Genomic DNA, 25,866 nt, shown 5'->3' with positions numbered 1-25,866 from the left:
TTAGCTACTATAGTTAGTATAAATAATAAAGACTAATAAACAATTAAAACGCGTATATAAAAACATAATAGTAACGTAATATATTAATCCCCGTCTTCTAGGGTAAAATAGATATATATAAGAGTATTATATTATTTATTCTTAGTAAATATTAAAAGTAGCTTATTTATTTTTATTTTTATTTAAGGTTATAGCTTAAGTATAACTAGAAGGTCTTTATATATAACTTATAAAGCTAATACTTTTAAAAAATAACTAAATATAGACTAGTTACATAATTAAATATTAAGAAAAAGGTAGTTATTAATAAAATTATTAAGGTTAGTATATTACTAGTTAGCTAGAATATATACTTAAACCTTACCTAGTAATAGTTAGTAATAGTAATAGTTAAAAAAGACTATTATACTTACTTTTAATAGGCTCTATATAGTTAAATACTATATATAAGCTTATAGTATAGTACTTTAGTAACTATATTATTATAATAATACCTTTTTTCTTTACTTAGATTATAACCTTCTTTTTAGTATATAAAATTAACGCTAGCGCTTTATAACTTAGCCTAGTAGTAAAAGTATATATTTTAGCCTTTACTTTTTTTTTATAACTAGTTAATAAGTTATAATAATCTTCTTAGGTATCTAAAAGGGCCTATATATACAGAGAATTAGCTAAAGTAAAAGCTAAGATTTTTTTATTAAATTATATTTATAATATAATTTTAAGTCTATTTTTAGGTAACTTTAGTATAGTAATAGGCTTAGGTTAAGAACTATTTTACTTTTTATAGTTAATATAAAATACTTTTAGTTAGATATAGTATAAGCTTTTAGTTTTAGCGTAGAACTAACTAAGTTTTAGAATATTAGGAGTATCTTTTACTATTATATAAGTAGGTAGATTTAAGCGTAGGTTTAAAGAATATTAGACTAAAAGTATCTAAATTATAAAATTTTATAATAATAATATATAGACTAAGTTTAGTTATAGTAATAGTTAGCTAGAACTATTACTAACTATATAAACCTTCTATTTAATTTACTTTATAGGGTAAAATACTAAGGCTTTAGGCTTACTTTTAATTTTTATATATTTATTTTTAACTAGTAAATCTATCTTTAGCTTACTTTTAGGTATAGAATTACTATTAGGTAAGGCCTAATTAAACCTACTAACTAGGCTAACTATAAGTAATAACTCTAGCTTAAGGTATAGATCTATATATAACTAAGTATAATTATATAAAGTAAGATATTTTTTAAAGTATAGCTTTTAATAGTTACTTACCTTACTATATACTACTTAGTTTAGGTTAAATTCTAACTCTACTAACTAAATACTTACCTATATAAATATATTAGGTAGTAGGTAGATATTTCTATTTTATAGTAAAATCTATATATATACCTACTTAAATATCTTTTATAGTATAGTATATTTACACTGTTTTACACCTAGTAAATAATTATTATATAGTATATAGGGCTTACTAGCTATAATATTAGGTTATACTTTTTAATAGTAGATTTTATAATTATTTTAGATATTAATAAACGTAAGGATTTTACGTTAAAGAATAGGTATATATATAATATATATTACTATATAATTAGCTAGATAACCTATACTAAAATAATATTCTATTTATAGCTAGTATTAGGTAAGTGTAGAGTAACAGGCAGTTTATATACTACTACACTAGCTCTAGCCTCTTAGCTTATATATACAGATAAAAGTACCTTATAAAGAGATATAGGTCTCTTAGTAATTTATCTTATTATATATTAAATACTATTATTCTATTTTTACTATACTATATTACTACTATAACTAAGTCTTATATTTAAATTACTTCTAATATATAGTAGCCTAAAATAGTAAGAATATCTAGTAAATTATCTACTTATAGGTCTAGACGTAATATAAGGACTTCTATATCTTAAGTAGAATAGAATATACTACTATAATCCTTAATAGGCAGTAATAACTTATAATAATAGAGTACTCTTTCTATTAAAGGTTAAGAAGACCTAATTAGGCTAATTATAGATAATTTAATCTTACTACCTATAATTAAGGAATAAATATAATAGAAGCTATAAACTCTACTTATATAAAAGAAAACCTAGGTAGATAAGCTATAAATTAGGTAGCTATAGGACCTTAAAGCTAGATATAAGGCTAGAAATCCTATAGCAGCGTTAGAGCTACTTTTTAATATAAGTATAATACTATATACTATAGTAGTACTAAAAGTAAACCTACTAAGGCCTAAACTACTATATATATTTAATAAGGATAATAGGTAAAGCTATAATAGATAAAAGAGAGACTATAAAAGCTATTATCTTTATAACTTTACTAAGTTTACTATAGAGGTAAGAAAGGTAGACTTTAGAGTAATATATATATTAAAGATATATAAAATAATTTAAGAATTTTATATAAAGGAATAAAAGTATAGTTATCTTTTATAAAAGCTAACTTAGGCTAATTTAAAGCTTAAGATACTTAACGCCCTTAGAATACTTAATAAATACTATTAAAATACCTATAATATAGTAAAGAACTATAGGTAATACTATAGATAGGGCTCTATAGAACTCTTAAACTACCTATATTTATTATAGATAGAATTAGCTACTCTACTTCTAATATAGATACTAAAGTTTACTATATCTTTAAAGAAATAGATCTAGTATAACTTACTTCTTCTACCTATAAATAGGCATAATAACTTAGTACTAGTTAAAGAATATACTAATACTATCTACTAGTACCTAAGACTAGATAAGAAGTTTTATAAACTAAAAAAGAGTAGAAGTAAAAGACTTTTATTAAAAAGAAATTAAGGAAACTTACCCTCTTTGAAGAAGAGTAATATAACTTTTTCCTTTTATAAAAAAGAAAAGAAACTTTTTAATAAGGTAAAAGTAGAAAAATTCTTTAATAAAAAGAAAATTACTTATTACTATTATAATAAGCTAGGCTACTACGTAAATAAATATTAGAAGAAGGCTAATAATAAGTCTAAAGGGATTATTAAAAAAAATTTAAAAAAAAAGAAAAGTTAATAAAAGTAAGCTCTTTTCTAGTAGTTTATATATAAGCCCTAAGGAATTATAAGGAGCTAGAAATACTAAGGTCTTACCTCTTTTTTAAACTAGCTTAACTCCTTACTATATAAGCTAAATTAGGCTAATTAGAGACTATAAAAGCCCTTCTAAATAGAGGTATATAACTTAACCTTATTAATATAAAGTTAGCTAAGAAATAGAACCTAAAGGTTTTTCTACTTTTAAGTTTAATTATAGAAGCTATAAATAGTAGTAAAATTACTCTATATAGTATAATAACTATAGGTATTACTATAATAGACTTAAAGGGAAAAGAATAATACTATAATATACTATTAATTATAGCTAACCTAAAGAAGTACCTAATCTACCTTAGTTTTTTTTAGATTAATATATATAATCTAAAGCTAAGGTATCTTAGTAGGCGTATATATTTCTATAGTATAAAGGCTAAGTATATAATACTATATACTTATATTATACTTAAAAAGGTAGATAAGTTTAACTATACTATAAGAAGTCTAAAGATAGATATTTATATATATATAGTAAATTTTATAAAAGAGGTAGTCCCTATTATAGTTTAAAATACCTTACTACTTCTATAATATATAAATCTAGCTAATACTATATTAGAATTAGTAGTAGATATCCTACTAAACTATAGCCTCTAAGATTTTACTATAGACTTAAAAGAGAAAGCTATAGTACTTTTAAAGCTACTATATAACTTTTTAGTATATAAACTAGAAGTATTAAGAAAGTATATTATAAATTACCTTAAAAAGGGCAAGATTAAAAGGTCTAAGTTACTAGTAGGTATACCTATTCTTTTTATAAAGAAAAAGAATAGGACTTTATAGCTTTATATAAACTATAGAGGCCTTAATAAGGTTACTATTAAGAATAGATACCTTTTACCCCTTATTTTAGAATTATTAAATAGATTAGCTAAGGCTAAGTTTTATATAAAACTAGATATTAAGAATACCTACTATAAAATTAAAATAAAAAAAGAAAATAAGTAGAAGACTATATTTTAAATAAAATATAGTTATTTTAAGTATACTATTATACCCTTTAGCCTTATAAACGCGCCTACGTAGTTTTAGGCCTATATTAACTAAGCTTTTAAAGAGCTAGTAGATATATTATATATAGTATATCTTAATAATATTCTAATCTTCTTAGATACTAAAGAGGAATATAAGGCCTATATTTATAAAGTATTAAGGAAATTATATAAAGCTAAGCTATTTATAAAGCTAAGTAAGTATAAATAGTATAAAAGAAAGACTAAATTTCTAAGGTATATAGTATACCTATAAGAAGTAAAAGTTAATATTAGTAAGGTATAAACTATTTAAGAATAGCTACTTTTATAAATAGTATATAATATTTATATTTTTATTAGCTTTATAAACTACTATTAAAGATTTATTAAAGAATTCTTATAAGTAGCGCTCCTATTAATAAAATTAACTTAAAAAGGCCTAAATATAGCTAAGGAAGGCTATATATAATAAAAAAAAAAAAGTTAAGGCCTAGATATTAGAGATAATAGTTAAAGAGCCTTTTAAGAGCTTAAGAATACCTTTTTAAAGGTACTAATCTTAACTTACTTTAAGTAAGACTAACCTATATATATAAAGATTAATATATCTAGTAAAGTAGTATTTAGAATACTAAGCTAGTTATCTACCTAAAAGAAGAATAACTTAGTTAAGAAACTAGTAGACTTTTTCTTAAAAAAATTAAACTAAACTAAGTTTAGATATAATACTTATAATAAGAAACTACTAGTAATAGTAGTAAGTTTAAACTACTAAAGGTATTACTTATAAGGTATATTCTTTAAACTCTTAATAGACTACTATAACCTTAAATAGTTTATAGATATAAAGATTTTAAACTAAAGATAGGTTTACTTCTATTAAAAGCTAATAAAATATAACTTTATTATTAAATATTAACTAGAGGTAATAAACCTAGCTAATAGACTATTAAGAAGGCTAGACTATATAGTAGTAACCTAAAATCTAAACTAGAAATATAATAAAGCCTTTATAGATCTAATAAGAAACTTATTAACTAGAGTAGAAATTAATAGACCTCTATTAATCTACTCTATTACTATATAAAGCTAACGCGTTAAGAAGAACTATTAGAAACTCTAATATATAAATAGGTTAGTAAGATAAGATAGTAGGCCTAAACTAAAGCCTTAATTAATAAAATCTAATCTAGAAAGTTTAAATTTAGAATTTTTTAACTTATCTAATAATTTAGACACTATAGTAGCCTAAATTAGTATATAAGAGCTAGAATTAGAACTAGAAAAGGTTATAATTCTTATAATACTAGAATTAAAGTTATTAGTACTAAAAGAATATTATAATAATCTAATAGTAGGCTATTTTAGCTAGAAAAAGATACTAAAAAAGCTTTAGTATAAGTACTAGTAAATAAATATATTAAAAGATATAGTAGACTACTATATAGACTATAACTACTATAGGAGGTTAGTTATACTAAAATACTAACTATATAGGCTTTTTTAACCTCTAAAACTACTTTTAGAACTATAGAAAGATATAATAATAAACTTTATTATAGAACTACCTACTAGTAAATATCTAGAGTAGGTATATAACTTAATTTTAGTAGTTATATATAGACTTACTAAGATATCCTACTATATTCTAGTAAAAGCAGATTAGACTAAAGTAGACCTAGCCTATATATAGGTAAAGGAAATTATCTAACTTTATAAAGTACCTAAGACTAAAATTTCTAACTAAGGTCCTTTAATAAATTTAAAGTTATAAAATATATTTAACTACTACCTAAACTTTAAAAGGATTTTAACCTTTACTTATTACTTATAAATAGATAGTTAGATAGAAAGGTAGAACTAAATACTAAAGTAGTACCTTTAGTACTTTTATTATCTAAAATAAAATAATTAGGTACTATAGATCCTAATTATAAAATTTACCTATAATAATAGTATATATATAATAATTAAAGTTACTCTATTCTAAGTCTACTATAGGGTATACTTAAGAGCCTCTAATTAGCCTAATTAACTCTTTAGAGAAGGTAAAGCCTTTCTAAAGAATAAATTAGTAGTAAGAGTAATAGTACTATAAGTAAAGTATAAGAGAAAAATTCTAGTTTTAAATAAATACTAAAAGAAATATACTAATAAGAAAAGACTCTACTATAAATTTAAAGTAAGAAATAAAGTTTTTATATTTAATTAGTATATAAGGTCTACTAGACTAAAGAAGAAGCTTAATTAGAAGATATTAAGACCTAGGAAGATTATAGGCTAAATTAGCCTTACTATATTTAAAGTTAATCTTCTAGAGGTAAATAATATTTATCTAGTATACTATATATCCTTATTAGAACTTTATATAAAAAGAGAGATAATCTTATATAATAAACTCCTACTTATAAATATATATTATAAAATAGAAGATAATATCTATAATATAAAGAAAGTAGTTAATAGAAGATAAAATAGTATAAGTATATAAAAATATCTAGTAAAGTAGAATAGCTACCTAGAAAATAAGAACTTTTAGGAACCTAAAATAAATTTAAGTAAGAAAATACTTATAGTATTCTAAAATAAAGTTAAAGCAGTTCTAAGATATATTAAAAGAAAAAATAGGTTATTATAAGTATAATTTTAAAATAAACTTCTTAAAAAAAGGAGAATAGAACTATAAAAAAATAACTATATAGCTACCTTTTTTTATTATTACCTACTTAGTAGGATTTTTATAAGGTTTAATAGTATTATACCTAGTAGTTAAAATTCTTAGAAAAAAGTCTAAGAAAATAACTTTAAAAGTAAATATAAGAAATTACTAAGTTAATTAAAATACTCTAAGTTACTATATAATATTAAAATATAGGTAAAGAATTAGAATAAATTAGTATAAGTTAACTATAATTATTATTTATAAAGCTTATATAAGGCTAGGAAGTAACTCTTTTAGTATATAATACTAGAAATATATATATAGCTATATCTTAGCCTTACTACTACTAATCTAAGCTAATCTATACTAATTAATGCCTAAGTATACTTATTCTTATTTTTATTCTTTTTATAGGTCTTAGTTACTCTTTTAGTAGATATAAAGTATTTATTAGTAGTAATAAGATCTACCTTAGTAGTTTAAAGAGTAATAATAGCTATAGTAGCCTTTTTTTTTATTTTAGTAGCTACTTTAGCTAAAGTCTTACTAAAACTATATATACTAAACTAATTTTAGATAGTAAGTACTAATTTATACTAATAAGGCCTATAAGTAGCTACTTATCTTCTTATAAGGAGTAAGATCTAGGTCTTTATTATTAAAAGCCTTAAAAGCTTACCTTTTAGCTATAGCCTTCTTTTAGAAGCTAGCTTTAGATTAATTATAACTTTTAATATAAATACTAAACTTAGTAGACTTATTAATCTTAGCTATACCTATATAAACTATAAGAAACTTATAATAAAAAAAGTACTTACTATTATAAATAATTAAATACTATTAGAGCTAATTATTACTAATTCTAACTACTTACTTATAGATTAAGCTAATAATCTTATTAGTAGTATTAATAAATTTTACTTTAATTATAATATAAAGAAAAAGTATATATAGGATATAATTATACTATATAGGCTTACCTTCTTTTATAGCTTCTATAACTATATTCTTACTAAATAAGTAGTAAGTAAGTTACTTCTTAAGCTTAATAAGATACTTATAGTAAGTATTAAAAGGCTAGAAAAGTTAATTAGCTATAACTTATACTAATTAAAGCTAATAGATATACTCTAAAATAGTCCTAGCTAAGTTAGGTATAATAATAGTACTATATACCTTAATAGTTACTATTATAGAACTTACTCTAAAAATTAATATTAGTACTAAAAAAGTAGATTAAATTATCTACAGTAAAGTTACTATTAGTTAAAAGGTCTAGGTAGTATATATAGAAGACCTTAGTATAGTAACTAGTATTCTTATAGTCTTTAAAGTACTAAGCTTTTATTAAAGTAACTATCTTAATTATATTAGAGGTAAGGTAGGTTAGGTAGTTATTAAAAGAATTTTACTAAGATAGTTAGCTAATATCTAATACCTACTAAGCCTATTAGACCTAAATCCTACTAATTAATACTAATTAGAGCTAATTAATACCCTCTACTTTTTTACTAAAAATATACCTAGAGCTTAGAAACTTCTAAAAATTAAGGGTAGAAAAAAGGTAAAGTATAGGGAACTAGAGAAAAGTTTCTATTATATACTTTAGTAGGGCCCTTAAAGCTTAAGCTACCTTCTAGGTAAGTAAATAATAAAAGAAGTAAAAATAAGTACCTATTTCTTTTACTTTAAACTAAGATTTTAGTTATAATATACTCTAAAAGTATCTTAATTAAGCTAAATTAGCTTAATCTAGTAATCTACCTAAATAGTTACTCTAATATACCTATAATATACTTAACATTACTAAATATAGGTAATAGAAGATATAGTTTACTAGATTAGAATAATTATATCTAAAAAGAAAGATATTATTAGGTAAGTATAAAGTAATAGGTAGTTTATATACTATTATACTAGTTTTAGCCTCTTAGCTTATATATACAGATAAAAGTACCTTATAAAGGAATATAGGTCTCTTAGTAATTTATTTTATTATATATTAAATACTATTATTCTATCTTTACTATACTACGTTACTACTATAACTAAGTCTTACAGCTAGTTAAAGAAAGTCTAGTAGGTATTAGTACTATATAATAGTTTATTTAGACTATTACTTTTTATACTTAGTATTAAAATAATAATAATTTTAAGATTTACTACTACTATACCTTAATTTATAAGTTTACTATACTTATACTATATATATAATACTATTTAAATTTAAGTTTTAGATTAAATAATTTTAATATTATATAATAATAAAAAGCTAGTATATTTGTTTTAATACTATAATTAGATTAGATAAATATTAGTATATTACTAATAGTATCTAGGTTAATAATTCTAAGGTATTAGTTAGTAATACTAATAAATATAGATATAGTTATACTAATATAGAGCTATATAATATATTATAAGTATATATTAATAGTAATGTAGATATAAATCTTATAAGGTTTTAGCTTTTTATATCTATTAATAGATTAGATATAATTTAGTTTTAGTATAATATATTTACCTCTTTAGTACTAGGTATTCTAACCTCTTTACTTTATAGCCTATAGATTAATATATTAGTATTATTAGTATAATTAATTATATAAAATAATAACGTATTTTTTTATAATTATATACTTTTATATATACTTTTTTTTATATTTATTAATTTTAGAGTTATTTAGAAGCTTTTAGAAGATTAGCTTAAATATAACCTTATTTATATTAGTATAGGACTAGTTAGTATTTAGAATAAAGTTATATTTAATATTAAGTAATTAGTATATTTAGTAAAGTTATTATATATTAATCTATATATTATTTATTTTTAGATTATTTAACTTTATAAGAATCTTAGTATTACTTAATCTAAGGCCTTAAACTATTATAACTAATTATTATTTTATATAGTTAGTAACCTTTATTTTAATTTTATACTATAATTTTTATTTATTAAGTTACTACTTTATAGTTTACTTTTTAATACTTTTTTTTAATACTCTTTTTATATATTTTACTAGTTAGTTTACTTTTTAATTATTATAGAAGTACTTAGTAATTTTATCTTATAATAGAGTAAGATTAATTATAGGTAGTATAGCTAGTAAGGTTAAATAGCACTAGGTAGGTAGGTAGTAATAGTTAATATTAACTATTACTTAGTTAGTACTACTAAAGTAAAATAATATATATAAGTAAAATATAACTAGATATATAATAAACTATAGCTTTATATAGCAAAAGTTCTAATAAAGTAAGTACTAGTATATATACTATATTATTTTAGGTTTATAGCGTATTTATGCTTATAGTACAGGCAGATAGACGCAACACAGTAAGAATTTAATATAGTAACTTAGTGTAGAAGCTAATACCCAGCCCCTTTTTGCACAGTAAACATTAGTAGGAGTACACAGTAGTATATATACTATATATAGTATTTATATATAGAGAATATCTACTTATAAATATACAGATATATAAAGATAATATTAAAGGTAAGTAAAGTATATAATAATATTATATTAGTTTATATTCTTCTTCTTACTATTATCTATTATAATTATGTAATGTAATGTTTGCGATTCTTAGTTTTAATTTTGGTAGTTGGCGGATTCAGTAAGATGGCCGACCGTACCCAAGCCTCAATCCACGCTGCTGCCCCGCCACAAAGGTCAACCCCGCCATCACTTGAGAACGTGTTTAGGCTGAGCAGTTGCATCTAGAATTACATAGGCTAGACGCTCCGAGGTACCTACATACAGAGCAACGCTTGCTTGGTTGTCTTTGACAGTCGGGGAAGGCCTCGCCGGACAGACGGTGGCGCTAACTTCAGCAGTCTCGCTATCCTCGCAATACAATCTACACTTCTTCCTCGGAAGTTTGTTTCTACTTGTGACTTTGCTTGTTCCAGTGTAAGTCTATTGTTCTACTTCACCAATCTCTACAGTATGTGTCATTTGCTGGGATGACAATATGTCCATCAAGCCCTACGAACCCACGTACTCGATTTGAGGTTTGCGCTGCCAAACGTCAAAGTTTGTCAAGTACTCATTGTGCATCGACAAGTGCATCGACAAGCGCCTATAAGGGGTCTACGCGCAACTAAACACGCAAAGATGCTAACACTACAATAGTAATACCAATTCGGCTGTGAGCAAAGGGGCCCCTTTCAACCTAGACATCGAGCAAGTGTGCGCCCAAAGAACTCTTGCATCATCATCTGCTCTTCCAAAAGATTTATTCGGAGTTCTTCAAGAGCCGTTTCAGTACGACATCATGGGTTCCATACAGCAAGAATCACATTTCAAGAAGATCCAGACTTTCAAGGCCGACTACGCCGACGCCACATTCACACAGTATGAATCTCAACGAACGGGTCTGCGAGTGGTGGTAGTCGACCGAAAAGGACCCAAAGTCTACGGCTACTTTACCGTTGCGACAGAAATCCACGATGACTCGGGATCTCGTAAGTTATGCAATCATCGGGCTAGTCGCCACTGACAGGTCACAGCACATACCCTCGAGCATCTCTGCTTTATGGGCTCGCGGAAGTACCCATACAAGGGTGTACTAGACAAGATTGCAACCCGATCATATTCAGACACCAATGCATGGACAGACACCGCTGAGACTGTCTACACGCTCTCTACCGCTGGCTGGGAAGGCTTTGCCCAGCTTCTCCCAATCTACTTGGACCATCTGGTCGTACCTACGCTTACCGATGCTGGCTGCTACACCGAGGTACACCACATTGACGGGAAGGGCGAAGATGCAGGTGTCGTGTACTCCGAGATGCAAGGGCGGGAAAATCTGCAAGGCGACCTGATGGATCTTCAGATGCGCCGGCTACTCTACCCAGACGGAGACGGATTCCGAGCTGAGACTGGAGGTTTGATGGAAAACCTTCGTGTGTTGTCTGCTGAGCGCATCCGCCAATTCCACCGAGACATGTACCAACCGAAGAACTTACGCCTTGTACTCATTGGCGAGGTTGACCACACCAATCTTCTGGATGTTCTGGATAGGTTTGAGGATGACATTGTCGACCGCGTGCCATCTTACGATGCACCTTTCAAACGTCCATGGGTAGGGTCTAAGCGCACACCGTCTCTCACCAAGTCGGTTATTGACACAGTCGAATTCCCTGAGGAAGATGAGTCCACTGGTGAGGTTCAGATTGCTTTCTTTGGACCCCCGGCGACAGACGATCTAGGCGAAACGGCACTCAACACTGTGTTGACGTATCTCGCCGGCTCTTCCGTGTCAATCTTGGTAAACACTCTCGTTGAGAAGGAACACCTTGCCAGTGAAGTTTACTTCTGGGTCAAGAGCAATTTCGACATGATCATTTGGTTCACGCTGAGCTCTGTTGAGACAAACAAGCTTGCAGATGCCGAAAAGCGCTTCTTCGAGGTCCTCAAAGAACATGCGTCGAAGCCGCTGGACTTGAGCTACATGAAAGACTGCCTTCGTCGCTTCAAGAGGCAAGCCCAGTTCCTGTCGGAGACCAGCAACGACGAGTACAACAGCCCGATTCTCAAAGACCACCTCTACGGGAACAGAGACGGGTCTGATCTCGAAGAGGGTATGGCCACTCTCAAGGTCTTTGATCAATTAGAGGAATGGACGGAGGAGGAGTGGCGAAACTTCATGAAGAAGTGGCTTTCAGATGCCCACCATGTCTCGCTGCTTGGCAAACCCTCAATTGCACTGTCCGAGAAGATCAAGGCAGATGAGGTTGCTCGCGTCAAGGCACAGCAGGAGAAGTTCGGCGAAGACGGTCTGAAGAAGCTGGCAGACAAGTTGAAGCAGGCTCAAGATGAAAATGACAAGCCCATCCCAGAGGGAATCATCGCAGGGCTGAGCGTGCCCAGCACAGAATCAATTCACTTCTTCGAGACCACCACGGCTCGCTCGGGGCTCGCAAAGGAACTAGGTACCGAGGACAACCAGATCCAGAAGATTGTCGACCAGAACGAAAAGAACCTACCGCTCTTCATCCATTTCGAGCACATACCGACATCCTTTGTCCACTTTGGTCTGGCACTCGGAACAGCGAACATACCCACCGACCTCAAACCTTTGCTAGGCGTATACCTAAGCAACTTCTTCGCGACCCCAATCACAAAAGACGGCAAGCGCATGGAATTTGAAGAAGTCATCACCAAGCTGGAACAAGACACGATCGAGTACTCCATGGACCGCGGATCCGAGATTGGCAACTCAGAAATGATATACATAACCTTCGTCGCCGAAGCGGACAAGTACCCCATAGTCGTCCAATGGCTTACAACAATGCTCGTAGACTCCGTTTTCGACACCGAGCGCCTAATAGCCACAGTAATCAAGATGCTCGCCGACGTCCCCGACGAAAAGCGCGACGGAAGCAGCATGGCCTTCGCCGTAGACCGCATGATCCACTACGCGCCCTCCTCCTCGGTGCGCGCAACAAACACGCTCGTCAAAGCCCGCTACCTAAAACGCACCCTCAAGCTCCTCAAATCCACGCCCAACGCCGTCCTCGAAAAGCTCGAAGCCCTACGCACCCACCTCCTCACATTCTCCAACCTCCGCCTCCTCGTAATCGCAGACCTAACCTCCCTCCCCAACCCAGTCCAAACCTTCTCCCTCCTCACCTCCGCCATCCCCCCCGCCACCAACCCCCCCTCCCTAACCCCAATAGACGACCGCAACGCCGTCCTCTCCCCCCACGGCCGCTCCCCAGGAGGCGCCCACTTCCTCATCCCAATGCCCATCGACTCCTCCTTCGCGGTCCTCACCTCCGCCGCCCCAAAAGGCTACACACACCCCCACCTCCCCGCCCTCATGGTCGCCCTCGCCTACCTCGACGCCGTCGAAGGCCCCATGTGGCAGAGCATCCGCGGCACCGGTCTCGCATACGGCACGCAATTCTTCCGCGACGTGGAAACGGGGTTGCTGAAATTCCGCATCGTCAAGTCGCCGAATGCGTTTTCGGCGTTTGCTCGCGCTAAGGTGGTGGTGGGTGAGTATGCGGATGGGACGCGCGTGTTTGAGAGGCTGGCGCTTGAGGGCGCGATTTCGAGTATTGTGAGGGAGTTTGTGGATGAGCGGGCGACGGTTGTGGATGCCGCGCGGAGTTCGTTTGTGGATCTTGTTACGCGGGGGGTGGCGAAGGATTGGCAGGAGTGGTGTTTGCGGGAGGTTAGGATGGTGGGGGTCGAGGATGTGCAGGCTGTGTTGAGGGATGTAGTTAAGGCGGTTTTTGAACCAGGGACGGCGGATTTGGTGGTTACGTGTGGGGGGGTTATGCTGGATGTGAGTTCTATCTTTTTCTTATTGAGGCCTGGGGTGGTTGGGGGTTGGGTTGTGTGCGTGTACTAACGTCCAAATAGGGCCTCAAGAAGGACTTTGAGAACGCGGGTTTCACGGTGCAAGTCAAGCAGCTCGCGGACTTTAGCGAGGCGTATGGTTTGGAAGGCGACGACGAAGACGATGAAGTCGACGACGACGACGACGACGACGATGATGAGGATGATGAGGATGACGAGTCAGGAAGCGGCGAGACTGACAGTGCAGACGAGATGAAGGACTGAGCTGGTGGAAGTTCGGCTTGGAGGAGATGTGGATCTGGATTTAGATCTAGATGAGGATAGAATGATAGAAGGATATAAGGAAGAGAGGGGGGATGTGGACAGCCATAGCCATAGCCATAGCCACAGTCGTGTTAAATCGAAGCGAGGCGGTATCACACAAACACAAACATCTACATCCACGCTCTGACAGAGCGAGAAATGAAAAGTAAAGTATGCAATATAAGCATTGCAATACGGGTCGATAAATCTAATCCAACCCCCATCCTTATCCTTCCATCCCTCCATCCTTCCAACCATCCATACACATACAAAGCCACCCCCTCCCTTCCCCTCCCATCAAATCCAACCCAACCAACCTCAAAAAGAAGAAGAAGAAAGAAAGAACACCCCACTCCATTCGATCCAAACCCACAGCACGGCACAGCAGCGCAGCACAACGTAAAAAGAAGAACCCAGCACCAAAAACGCCAGCCGTCCCACTCGTAAGCCGAGGAAGTGGGGAGGAAGAAAGAAAAAGAAGAAAAAAGAAGAACACCGGTGAGGGGGAAACGTACCGTGAGGAAAGGGAGAAGAAGATGAGATGAAGATGCACGGGTACAGGTAGAGATACATATGTTGTGTGGAGAGGTGTGGTGGTGTGATCCAATGGTCGTGGATGCTACACGTCGTTTTTGTTGTTGTTGTTGGGGAAAGCCATGAGATGCGGACGGTGTAAGGGAGTCCAAATAGCCGTAGTCGCGGATGCAATGACTAAGACATGCACATCCTCTGCCCTATCTTTGGGTGTGCGCACGAGGCGCTTCGTCCAAGTCCACTCCAAGTCCAATCCAGTTCACATCATCTCAAGCGCGCGAGAGAGGGAAGGAAGCAAGCTCAAGCATCCTCCGGCAATATCCGCGCAAAGTGTTTCTCCCAAATCCATCCGACAGTCTTCGTCGGATCATCCTGATTGCGCGCCAACCACAACTCGCCCTTCATCCCAATAACATCAAAAATCTCCCCCGGCACGTAGACGAGATACGGATACCCACCTTCCCGCCGATCATGCGCGATATTGAACTCGAACAGACTGGCAGCGAGGAAGAGAACCTCGGGCTCATTTGCGTCGCCGGGGGTAGGTGGCAGGTCTTCGGCTGAGCCGCGGACGGAGTCGGACATGGGCAGTGCGGAGGTGAAGACCGCGGATGTGCGGGAGGAGCCGGGCAGGGAGGGGGACTGGGAGGAGGGCGCGGAGATGGATTGTGTGAGGGTGTTTGCGGGTGCGAGGAAGGACGCGCCGAGCTGGGGGGGGAAGTCGAATGTGTTGACGCCGAGGGGGGAGTAGTCTTCGTAGTCTGCTGCGCCGTCGAGGGTGAGGTAGTTGGGGTTGCGGGGGCGGCCTGAGGGGCGGTCGTTGCGCATGACTGTTGCGTCGCTGGCGTCGGAGACGGGGCTTAGGGCTCGGGCTTCGCGGAGGGAGGTGGGGCCGGGGCCGAGGCGGTTTGCGCTTGTGCCGGTTTGGAAGAGAGATGGGTAGGCGGGGCCTGCGGGGGAGGAGCGTGGTGGGGCGTCGTAGGGACGTCTTTGGGGTTGTGGGCCGTAGCCTCCGCTGTTGCGGTTGCGGGAGTCGACCATCGACATGTCGCTTCCCATGGATGCGGTGCGGTTGCGGGAGGATGAGTTGCGCGCTGAGCTGCCGCCATCAGAGGATAACGTTGGCACGGGTGAGGCCATGTTTGATATGTCAACCAGCAAGTTGCGATTGATGATGTTCATCTTGTTCATCAACTCCTGCATTGGCTTGTAGTCCGAGTAGAAGCGGTCGACGTACGACTCCAGGTCGTAGCGGAGGGAGGTAGTATGTTGTGGCTCGCTCTCGAGGAGAGGGAGGATCTTCTTCGAGCATGTCTTGTACCAGTCTTTTTGGAGGCCCAGGAATCGTGCCATCAGCATGCGCATCAAGTCTTTGGTCCTTTCGTAAAGGAGTGGCAGCTCGTGCTTGAGGGTATCATTGATCGCCGTGAACTTCTGGGCTGATTCTTCGAGAAGCGGGTCGACCTTCTCGCTACGATCGACCGCCTGCTTGTGCTTGACGTAATACAGCAAGAGCTTTTTGCGTTGCTCAATCGTTCTTTGGTACGCACCCCATACTTCCCACAAATCTGCGACAGGCTTCAACACGCGAGTGCGAACAGCAGTTTTCTGTGAAGTCGTCAGTACCACGCAGACCAAGACGCACACTCAAACTTACATGTTCTTCCAGGGCCTTGTTCTGGAGCTCCTGATGAGCCAAGGCCCACTTCCGCCACGTGCTCTCGAGCTCGGGATGCATGGACGGACCGGTCTCAATGATGGTGATGAAGTCCAGAACGACCTTGTTGAGCGAGGAGCAGTGCTCTGTGATTGCATCCAAATATTTCTCAAAATCACGCACGACGATTTGAAGCTGGAAGAAATGGCCACCAAACTTCTGCTCTCTCGACTTGTAGTCATGATCCTTGAAGATCTTATCGGCTTCATCATACGCCTTGGTCTTGTCCGGCTTTGGAATGAACGCTTTCACAAATGTCTTACCTATGGCCTTTCCTCTGCTCTTCTCCTTCTTCCCTTCTGAAGTTGCGGCGCGGAAGGTATCTGAGCGTGCCTTTGCTTCGTTGATGCGGCTGTTAACGGCAAGAAATGCTTCGTGGGCTGCTTCGATGTTTTTCAGGTCAGGATGACTCGCGTCGGTAACCTTCTTGAGCTCGCCAAGAAGCAACGGATACTTCAAGATGCGCTGGCCAGGCTTGACGAGCAGCGAATCTAGATCCCACGATTGGGTCATGGTCTCGACCTGTTCGAAGCATGCAATGACCCAGCCTGTGAATTCAGGATCGTGTTTGTGCTTCTTGAGGTAGTCGCTCATGTTACCTTGATTGAGGTAGTACGATGTGTAAAGTCGCTCCATCTTGTCCTTGTTCTCGAGGAACACGCGGCCGATCGTTGTGAGATGGTCCTTTTCGAGCGTGCAATTCTCAAACGGATCAGGAGCGTCTTCGGACGGACTTCGGGGATTCAGAGAGCCTGAAGAGCTATAAGGCCGACTGTCTGTGGAGTCGCGATTCCATGGCCCAGTGGGTGGGGACGTCTCGAAGTTGATGATAGGTTTAGACGCCTTTTTGGCTGCACGGAAAAACGAGAGGGACAACTTCTCTAGTTCTTTGCAGTTGCTGAACAGGATCTTCTTCTCCTTCTCGCTCATGAGTTCTGGCGGGGCAGTCGCCTCGAAGATGTTGTGGACAATCATCATGTCAGTGCAGAACTGGTGCTCCGTCGAGAGCAGCTCCTCGAGGATTCGATATCGCTTTATCAGCGCCTGCTTCGCTTGCAACGCAGGGTCCGCCTGCTCTGCCATAGCCGTCGTCTCGGGTTCACGTGTGGCTGAGTTCACCTTCGGTGGCTGCGGCGTGCGAAAGCAGTCCTCGGAATTCGCGTCGAAACCTTCGTTGACTGGTGTTTGTGCGCGAGCGAGATGCTGCTCAAATTGTGTTCCAGGTGAAGGTGGTTGAGGGTGGCGTTGGTGGAAACTCGAGGTCGCCTGTTGTTCTGTTGCAGACGGAGGAGGAGGCGGTGAATAAGCGGGACGAGGCGGGTTGGCGTGTGGTGGCATAAGTGAAGGTTGGTGTCCGTCTTGCAAAGAGAGGCCAAGGCCCTCGTTTGTCCACGCCAGCTGAGGAAGATCAATACCTTTTGTTGATGGTGATTTGCGATCAGCCATCGGGTCCTGCACGAGTTGGTTGCGTGATTGATTCATTGAGGAGCTGTCAGAGCGGGATGCATCTTCGTGGATTGTGGTGGTGGTTGACCCCGGTGAGCCGCGTGAATAACGCGGTTGTGAAGGATAGATAATGGCCGTCCCCGCTGCTTCATGTACTGGTGAATCGTCTCCCAATCGGGAAGTCCTCAAATCAGGCCGCGATTGGGTTGTGACTTTACGATGTTGTGACTTTGTGGTGGTGTTTGCGACGTTCGCTACGTTGGCTGCACCATTCGCGTCGCTCAGCAACCGCGCAAGATACGTCTCGGTCGCTTCCTTTGACTCCCAATCTTCATGTTGGGCAATAACGGGTGACACGTGTTGTACCCTGTCGCGTGAAAGCGAGGCCAGCTCTGGAGTGATGACTGGTGAACGATGGTAGATATTCAGCACTGAGTTCACCACACTGTAGGTTTCACTATGTAGTGGGAACGATCCGACTGCTCGGTACGGGCCAACGTTGGCCGATTCTGTTGAGTATAGGGCTTCTCTGTTCGCAAAAGGCTCTATTGGCGAGTTGTCGCCATCATATCCTGAAGGATGCCGCCCACCTTCAAAGCCGTAAGCGCGGTCGGGCCGATATGGAAACGATAGAGCCTGGAGACCCTCGTTCGTGTCTCGCGTGCCGGAAGACCATGACCCAGGTGATTGATCTTCAGCAAGCATGATGGGGATCGACTCTCTGACACCGAGCTCCGACTCATCGATGATAGGCGACGGAGGCGGCGGCTCTCGAGAGGCAGGGTGAAATACTGCTGGGCGGAGCAGCACCTGTTCAGACTCGACATGCACTACCGGGGGCGTCAGGACAAAGCTCCCCGGTATGCCGAGCACCGGCGATTCCTCAAACTCGGTGGCCGAAGACAGAGGTCGACGCGGCGAGGTCTGCAGACTGAGGTGTCGATGCTCGTCCTGTGGCGGGTGCTCGGGCGAGGGCTGACACAGCGGATAGGCATTGGGCGAGTCCTGCTGGACAAAACCGCCGCCAGCCAGAAAGTAGTCGCGGTCGTCGTGGGCGGCCGAGCTCTTGGCGTGGGCGTTGGGGGACTGCGGGAGCGGGTGTCTCTCTCGCGAGTTGCGCAGGCGGGGCGACGTCGGGGGCGCGGCACTAACGGCGGCTGCGAGGCTGCTAGACTTCCCGCGCTCGCTGTAGCCGCGGTAGGCTATCGAGTGGTCTGCGCCATTCGGCTTGGCAGCAGCATTGCTGCGTATGGGCTTCCTGTTGAGTCGCGTGGGCGACGATCTGTTGCTGTAGTTGGCGGAGCGTGTGGGCGTGTACTTGACGGAGCGCGTCGAGGAGCCCGTGTCAGAGCCAATGCTGGAGCGCCGCTTGGCGACGGGGATTCTGGAGGGCGGGGAGCGCACGCGTTGGGCAGCCTGGCCCTCTGCGGCGGACGGGGTGGCGCTGGCGCTGGCGGAGCGTGTGTGCTGCGAGGGCGTGTCTCCCTGCTGCAGGGTGCTCTCGAACGAGGGGATGCCATAGCCTGGCGCCGTGTCGTCCTGCCCGCCGACGACCTCGCCAAAAAAGGGCTGGCGGCCGCTCGACACAGGCCGGCGGGCGGGCGTGGCCAGCTTCTGGCGCGTGGCCGTCGAGATGTGCTGGTCGAGGCTGCTGCGGCTGCCGTGGGCCCGCCGCGCCGGTCGAGGGGTGGCCGGCGCGGGCTGGGGGCGCTCCCGCGGCTTGGTGTGGGCGAGCTTGAAGGCGCCATACGAGGCGTCCTTGCTCGAGCGCGTGGCCGCAGTGGTGGGCGGGGACGTGGGCGCGTTGGCTCTGCGGGCAGCCTCGCGGGCAGCGGTGCGCGACGGCTCTCTCGTCTTGGACTGCGAGCGGGCGCGCGGCGAGGGGGCAATGGCGCTGCCCGGCGAGCGCTCGAACCGCTCGGCCAGGGCCTTGACCTTGTTCGTGGGCGGCGGGGGCGAGCGCGTCGTCGAGGCCGCAGACGGGGCGGCGGAGACTGAGCGGGCAGCAGCTCGGGGGTTCGCTGGGCCGGTGCCCTTGGTGGTGGTGGTCGGGGGGGCGCCGTTCGTCGAGGTCGAGGGCGGGCGCGGGCGCGAGGGGGCCATGGTCGCGGCGGGTGTGGGTGCGTCGTGGGTGCCGTCGAGCGTGTTCCTGGTCACGGGCGTCTTGTAGAAGGCGTCCGGGTCGCTGTCGAGGGCGTCGTCGGGGGGCGGGGGGTCGGCGTCTTCGCGGCCGTCGTGGCCATCGAGCTGGGCGAGCGTCGTCGAGTGCACCCAGCTGGCGACGCTGGGGTGGAATGCATAGCCATGCGCTGGGTCCGACTCTGCCATCTTGTCCTAGCGCACCATGGTCCTGAGGCAGCGTTCGGCGCGAATCAGGGCACCGCCGTCCACTCGTCGCAGATGGTCCAATCAAGCCGCGCCCAAGATGCTCAGTCGGTCGCAGGGGAGGCACAGGCAGTGGGCAGCACGAAGCACACAGCTCCCAGCAGCGACGACGACGCGCTTCGACGTCTCCAGCGCGCTACTGCAGGCCCTGGGGACACCGCACCGGACGGCGAGGGCACCGACGTTGGAGCGCCACACTCGGGGCAGCCGTGCTATCAACAGCCGTGAACTGCTGCTCAGCCAAGTCCTCGATTGGCGGGGACTGAGAACCGTAACACCGTGTGGAATGACCATGCACCCCGTGTTTAGATGAGCTACGTGATGGTCCTGCGTCGTCTGTCGTCTGGTGTCGCACGGGATGCAAGTACATGCAAGGGCAGCGACCGCTATGCTCTTCACCGGGACCACAGGACAGACGTAGCTGGGCCGCAATCCGTGTCTGGGTCGTGATGGGGGGGCATTCACGGGAAGTGTGCAAAACCCCACAACTTCCCGGCCTCTAGCGCATCTTCTAGACGGATATAGAACCGCATACCTCTGCTCCAGGCCCCATCCCGGACAGCTGCACCTCTGCACTCGAGACGTCAATATCCGTGTTCCGCCATGCCACTGCAAACCAACGGCTGCTCCAAGTCTCACCAATCTCTGACCCGTGCCTGCCACTCGGCGCGACTTGCTAACTGTGCCCCTGTCTGTCCGTCTGCAAACACAACCACGCCGACCTCGCCTACGCCACTCCACCACCATTCGTCATTCTAACCCAGCATGAAAAGAAAACTGGCCTCCCACGTTGGTGGGGGTCCTCGAAAGAAGGCGAGGCCAGCTGTTGACCAATCCATCAATGCCACGCCTTCCCATCCCGTTCTGCAACGCCTCTATCCCCAACTTCTCACCCTGCGCCACTATCTGTCGTCGCGTCTTCCAACATCGTCCAAGAACAGGCGTCGGAAAATCTCCCAACTCGGGCTGTCGCCCGTGTCTCCAGATGCAGATTCGACAAGCATCACTGATGTCGAGCTTGGAAAACTACTTGACACAACCCTAGTGGGAGCAGCTGCAGATGCCATCGTGGACGGCCGAGAGACAGAGGAGAAAGAGGAGAAAGAACGCGGCCGAGACATTGAGAGTTTCACCCAACAGCTTTCGCAGCTAGCGACGGGCGGAACCTTCAAGCCTGGCTACTTCCTGCAATCCGAGGTAGGTCGTATAACGCTGCACATCACACTTTGCCAATATCACTTGTGACTCCAACACCAGGCCTGGTTGCTAAACACACCTGCACAGATTGTAGACTTTGTCATCTGGCGCCTCTTCAAGCGCTCGACAACCCACAAGCCCTCACATTTACTTTGTCACGGTTTTCAGCGCTCAGGAAACCCGCATCGGCGCCATGCCATTGACACTGACCCGACTTCTTCCATCCCTGGACTTGTCGCCCGCCACCCCAATGGCTATGCACAGACGCTCAAGGGACCATTGTGGTGTCGACTGCATGCGGTGCTTGGTCAGGGCGGAGATCGCATCATGATGGATCTGCTTCTCGAATGCGCCATCTTCCGTCCGGTTCAGGACAGCTTAGGGAACTACTGCCAACTGAGCGGTATTCCCATATCAGAGCTGAAACCTGAACCACCCTCGAAAGAGGAGCCCACAGACGGCACAATGAGCAACAAACGCAATCTCGTCAGTGAAAATAAGACACCAAACACAATAGTGTTTGTACGGAGTCGCATGTTGTATGCCAAGGCCGCTCTCAATGCCAAAGGAGGTATCAGGTTTGGCATGCGCCATATCCGTGAGTTCACATTGCATCCGTGTCACGACTGACCGCTGAGGTGAAACACAGACGTGCTAAATCGTTACCTTGAATGTGATGACGACCAACAGACGATACACGTTATGCGTTACATCTTTCCCCGGCAGTTTGGCTTGCATAACGTGTTTACTTCCAAAGTCGATCCTCGTGAGACAGCCATGCCTTTCAAAGACTATACGCTGCGTGAGAAAGACATTCATCAAAGCATGCGCCGCGACCTCGGCGGCAAAGCGACAGACATTGAGCAGGCGAACCGATGGAAAGGTCGCGTTCCAAAGAGGCTGAGAGGTGATACCGTTACCCTAGTGGCTCTACTTCGAACTCTCAACAAACGTTGTTCATACACGGAGTTGCTCCGACATTACTGTCCTGTCGAGGTATGCAACCGAAAATGGTAAGAGTGAACGTACTGACACCAGTAGGGCATACCTCTATCTCCAAGGCCAGAGTGGAGGAACAATCCACTTCGGCCGACGGTGAACTTACTTGCAGCTGACAGCCCAGCATGCGATCACAAAGATGGCACCGATTATCCTGAAAGCCATACAATTGAAAAAACCTGCTTCACAGACATGGCATGTCCTACAGCACACGTGTCAGCATTCTGTCGAGCCGTGATCGCCAGAGTAATTCCAAAGAGCTTCTGGGGCGACGACAGCAACAAGCGTGAGGTCATGTATTGGATAGATCAGTTCGTATGTTTGCGACGATTTGAAAGTCTTACTTTGCACCAAGTCACACAGAAGCTCCAGGTAAAGCACACCTTGCATTGTGACGCATATCAACCTGACACGCAATGCAGATCGCAAGCCTAGCATGGCTCCGGCTACCCGGTCAGGACGAAAGCACCAAGCTAGCAAGGTCCGACTTCGAGAAACGAACAGAACTATTGCTAGAATTTGTGTACTGGGTATTTGACTCTTTGCTGATACCTCTGATCCGGTCCAACTTTCATGTGACAGAGTCCAACGTCCACCGCAACCGGCTTTTCTATTTCCGCCACGACGTTTGGCGCATGTTGTCTGAACCTTCGTTGTCAACATTGAGGGTAGACATGTTCGAAGAGATGCCGTCTGAACGGGCCAACAAACTGCTTTCGGTTCGCCCACTGGGCTTTAGCAAGATACGCCTGCTCCCGAAAAAGTACGGGTTTCGGACGATTATGAATCTCAAAAGGAGACAGCAAGTGATGCGGAATGGCACTATGTCTCTTGGCCGGAGCATCAACGCAACCATGACACCCGTGTTCAACGCCATCACGTATGAAAAGGTAAGTACAACGTTATTCGCCAAATTCAACACTAACTTTGAGCAGTCCCTCCAGCCAGACAGATTCGGGTGCTCTCTCTTCTCGGTAAATGATATGTTTCCCAAACTCACATCCTTCAAGGCCTCGTTGCAGGAGCGAAAATTGGGCAACAGGCCATTGTACTTTGCCAAAGTTGACGTGCAATCTTGCTTCGACACCATCCCGCAGTCACGCTTGCTCAGTATGATTGACAGTCTGATGTCACTAGAGGCGTATCAGACAGGTAAACACGTAGAGATCAGTCCCCTGGGCGCCCTGCAACGCCTTAACGGACAACACATCAACCCCATGCCTCTGAAGCGGTATGTTGCGCACAGTGGCGCTGCAGAAGAGGTAGCCTCGTTCAGCCAGCTTGTGCAAGACAGGTTCACAGGCATGAAGGCTAATACCGTCTTCGTCAACACGGACCTACAGCAGCGTGAGACTAAGCATGACCTGATGCTGCTTCTTCGTGAGCACGTCGAGCGCAACCTAGTCAAAATTGGGAAGCGCTTCTACCGTCAAAAGACGGGCATCCCTCAGGGCTCGATCTTGTCAAGTATCTTGTGTAACTTTTTCTACGCTGAACTCGAACGCGAAGTCTTGAGCTTTGCACTCGGCGATGATTGTCTGCTGCTCCGACTACTTGACGATTTTCTGCTGATAACAATCAATCGAGAACACGCAGAGCGTTTCATACATATGATGCACCGTGGGCATGCGGACTATGGCGTCGTCGTCAAGCCATCCAAGACGTTGGCCAATTTCGATGCAGTTACTGATGATGGCTATCAAGTACCCAGAAGCGTCTCAGATACCAAATTTACGTATTGTGGTGTTTGCATTGACACGAGGACATTGGAAGTCGGCAAGAACGATGAGCGCCTTGCAAAGGCCGGTGAGATGCATTGCCATATGGGATTGGCCGAGTGGGAAGCTGACAAGTGCAGATGTTGAGAATTCGCTGACGGTCGATTTGTCCAAGATGCCGGGTCAGACGTTTCATCGCAAAGCGCTCAAGTAAGTTTGACAACAATATCCCCGGATTTCATCCCATTCCAGTCGTTCGCTGGGAAGCTCGACCGCCATCCAATCGATTGTACGGCGGCTCAAGATGTCCGACCCACTCACTGACAACCAATAGCGGCTTCAAGATCCAACTCAAAGCCATGTTCATCGATACATCACTGAACAGCATGGCGAAGATCCTGGCCAATCTCTACCAGAGCTTCTACGAAGCAGCAGCAAGATGCCTTGAGTACGTACGCGCGCTAGCTAAGGTGCGGACAGCGTGTTCAAGCTTGCTTATCAGTACGTCCTCCCAGAGCCGGTGGCGCGAAAACATGCGATTCCACCCAATCGGAAGCGGGGTGTGCAACGGTGCCTAAGCCGGGCGATCCACTAACAACATGGCAGAAACGGTAGACAACATCATTGCACTTGCATTCGTGATGTTGCAGCGTCGGTCGCGGTCGCGCAGCATCCAGTCCGGCGGTCAACCGCTGCAAAGCGCCGTCTCGCGCCGCCATGTTATGTGGTAAGTGCAGGACGCGCCTCGGTGTCTCGAGTTCTCGGACCGGACACGAAGAATTGCAACATGGAAAGGCAGGGACTAGGTGTGGCTGACAGAAAGAATAGGCTGGCTTGTAGGGCTTTTCAAACGGTGTTTCAGCGGAGACAAACAAAACATTGCGTTCTGCTCAAGTGGCTTGGGGGCGAACTGCGCAAAGCACGCTTCTCGAGTGAGATGGAGAGGGGGGTGTTGGAGAGTGCATGTGCGTGGGGGCGGTAGATAGTCGAGCGAGATATGAAGCATGCGGTAAGTCGAAGGGCTGGCGGTGTGCGTGTGATGCGCAAAGATGCGTTGTGTTGAGGACGAAGTCGGTCTCCAAGCTTGGAAAGGTTAATCGAGATGTCTGCCACACTAGGTGTTAGCGGCGGCTCTTGAGCTGCATGGCTTGCATACCGCTACGGCACTTCCATCATCATGAAAGCCTGCTTTTCTCGCCTCTCCTCCTATTTTCCCGGCTGCTCGTTTCTGCAAGCTTCGATCGCGCTGTATTGAGCGGTTGGGTCCTCGAGGAGATAACACCGGCTCTGGACCAAAGGCATTCTAGCGGTCGATTGGCTGGACCGTATAATTTCACCATTTGTCGTCGTGATGTCAAGCGCCCACACAGCAAGGACCAGCCCACACCGGCCTCCTCGTGTTTCACGGGATGTTGGATGCATGGCTCGGGTTTCTTGAAAGCTGGGGCAGTACGC

The 25,866-nt window shown here is 41.8% G+C and overlaps 3 protein-coding genes across 3 annotated transcripts; 2 read left to right on the top strand and 1 right to left on the bottom strand.

Annotated features, from left to right (window-relative positions):
* Positions 1–11,077: 11,077 nt before the first annotated feature.
* P153DRAFT_280103 (zinc metalloprotease-like protein) lies at positions 11,078–14,376 on the top strand (the record flags this gene model as incomplete). The annotated part of the gene is made up of 3 exons (XM_033663057.1): positions 11,078–11,267; positions 11,313–14,098; positions 14,176–14,376. The coding sequence occupies 3 exons, from the start codon at positions 11,078–11,080 to the stop codon at positions 14,374–14,376; spliced, it is 3,177 nt and encodes a 1,058-aa protein (XP_033528532.1).
* An 873-nt stretch (positions 14,377–15,249) lies between these two features.
* P153DRAFT_372612 (uncharacterized protein) lies at positions 15,250–20,215 on the bottom strand (the record flags this gene model as incomplete). Its single annotated transcript, XM_033669408.1, has 2 exons — positions 15,250–16,557; positions 16,607–20,215. 2 exons carry the CDS (start codon positions 20,213–20,215, stop codon positions 15,250–15,252), a joined length of 4,917 nt encoding a protein of 1,638 aa, XP_033528531.1.
* A 4,449-nt stretch (positions 20,216–24,664) lies between these two features.
* Positions 24,665–25,474, top strand: P153DRAFT_105302 (uncharacterized protein). Its single transcript, XM_033661876.1, has 3 exons — positions 24,665–24,912; positions 25,018–25,138; positions 25,240–25,474. Exons 1-3 carry the CDS (start codon positions 24,771–24,773, stop codon positions 25,391–25,393), a joined length of 417 nt encoding a protein of 138 aa, XP_033528530.1. The 5' UTR covers positions 24,665–24,770; the 3' UTR covers positions 25,394–25,474.
* Positions 25,475–25,866: the final 392 nt, after the last annotated feature.

Source organism: Dothidotthia symphoricarpi, assembly GCF_010015815.1.
Source record: "Dothidotthia symphoricarpi CBS 119687 unplaced genomic scaffold P153scaffold_2, whole genome shotgun sequence".
In the NCBI taxonomy this organism is placed as follows: domain Eukaryota; kingdom Fungi; phylum Ascomycota; class Dothideomycetes; order Pleosporales; family Dothidotthiaceae; genus Dothidotthia; species Dothidotthia symphoricarpi.
Note: the sequence above shows the minus strand (reverse complement) of the source record. Positions and strands in the feature narration are given on the sequence as shown.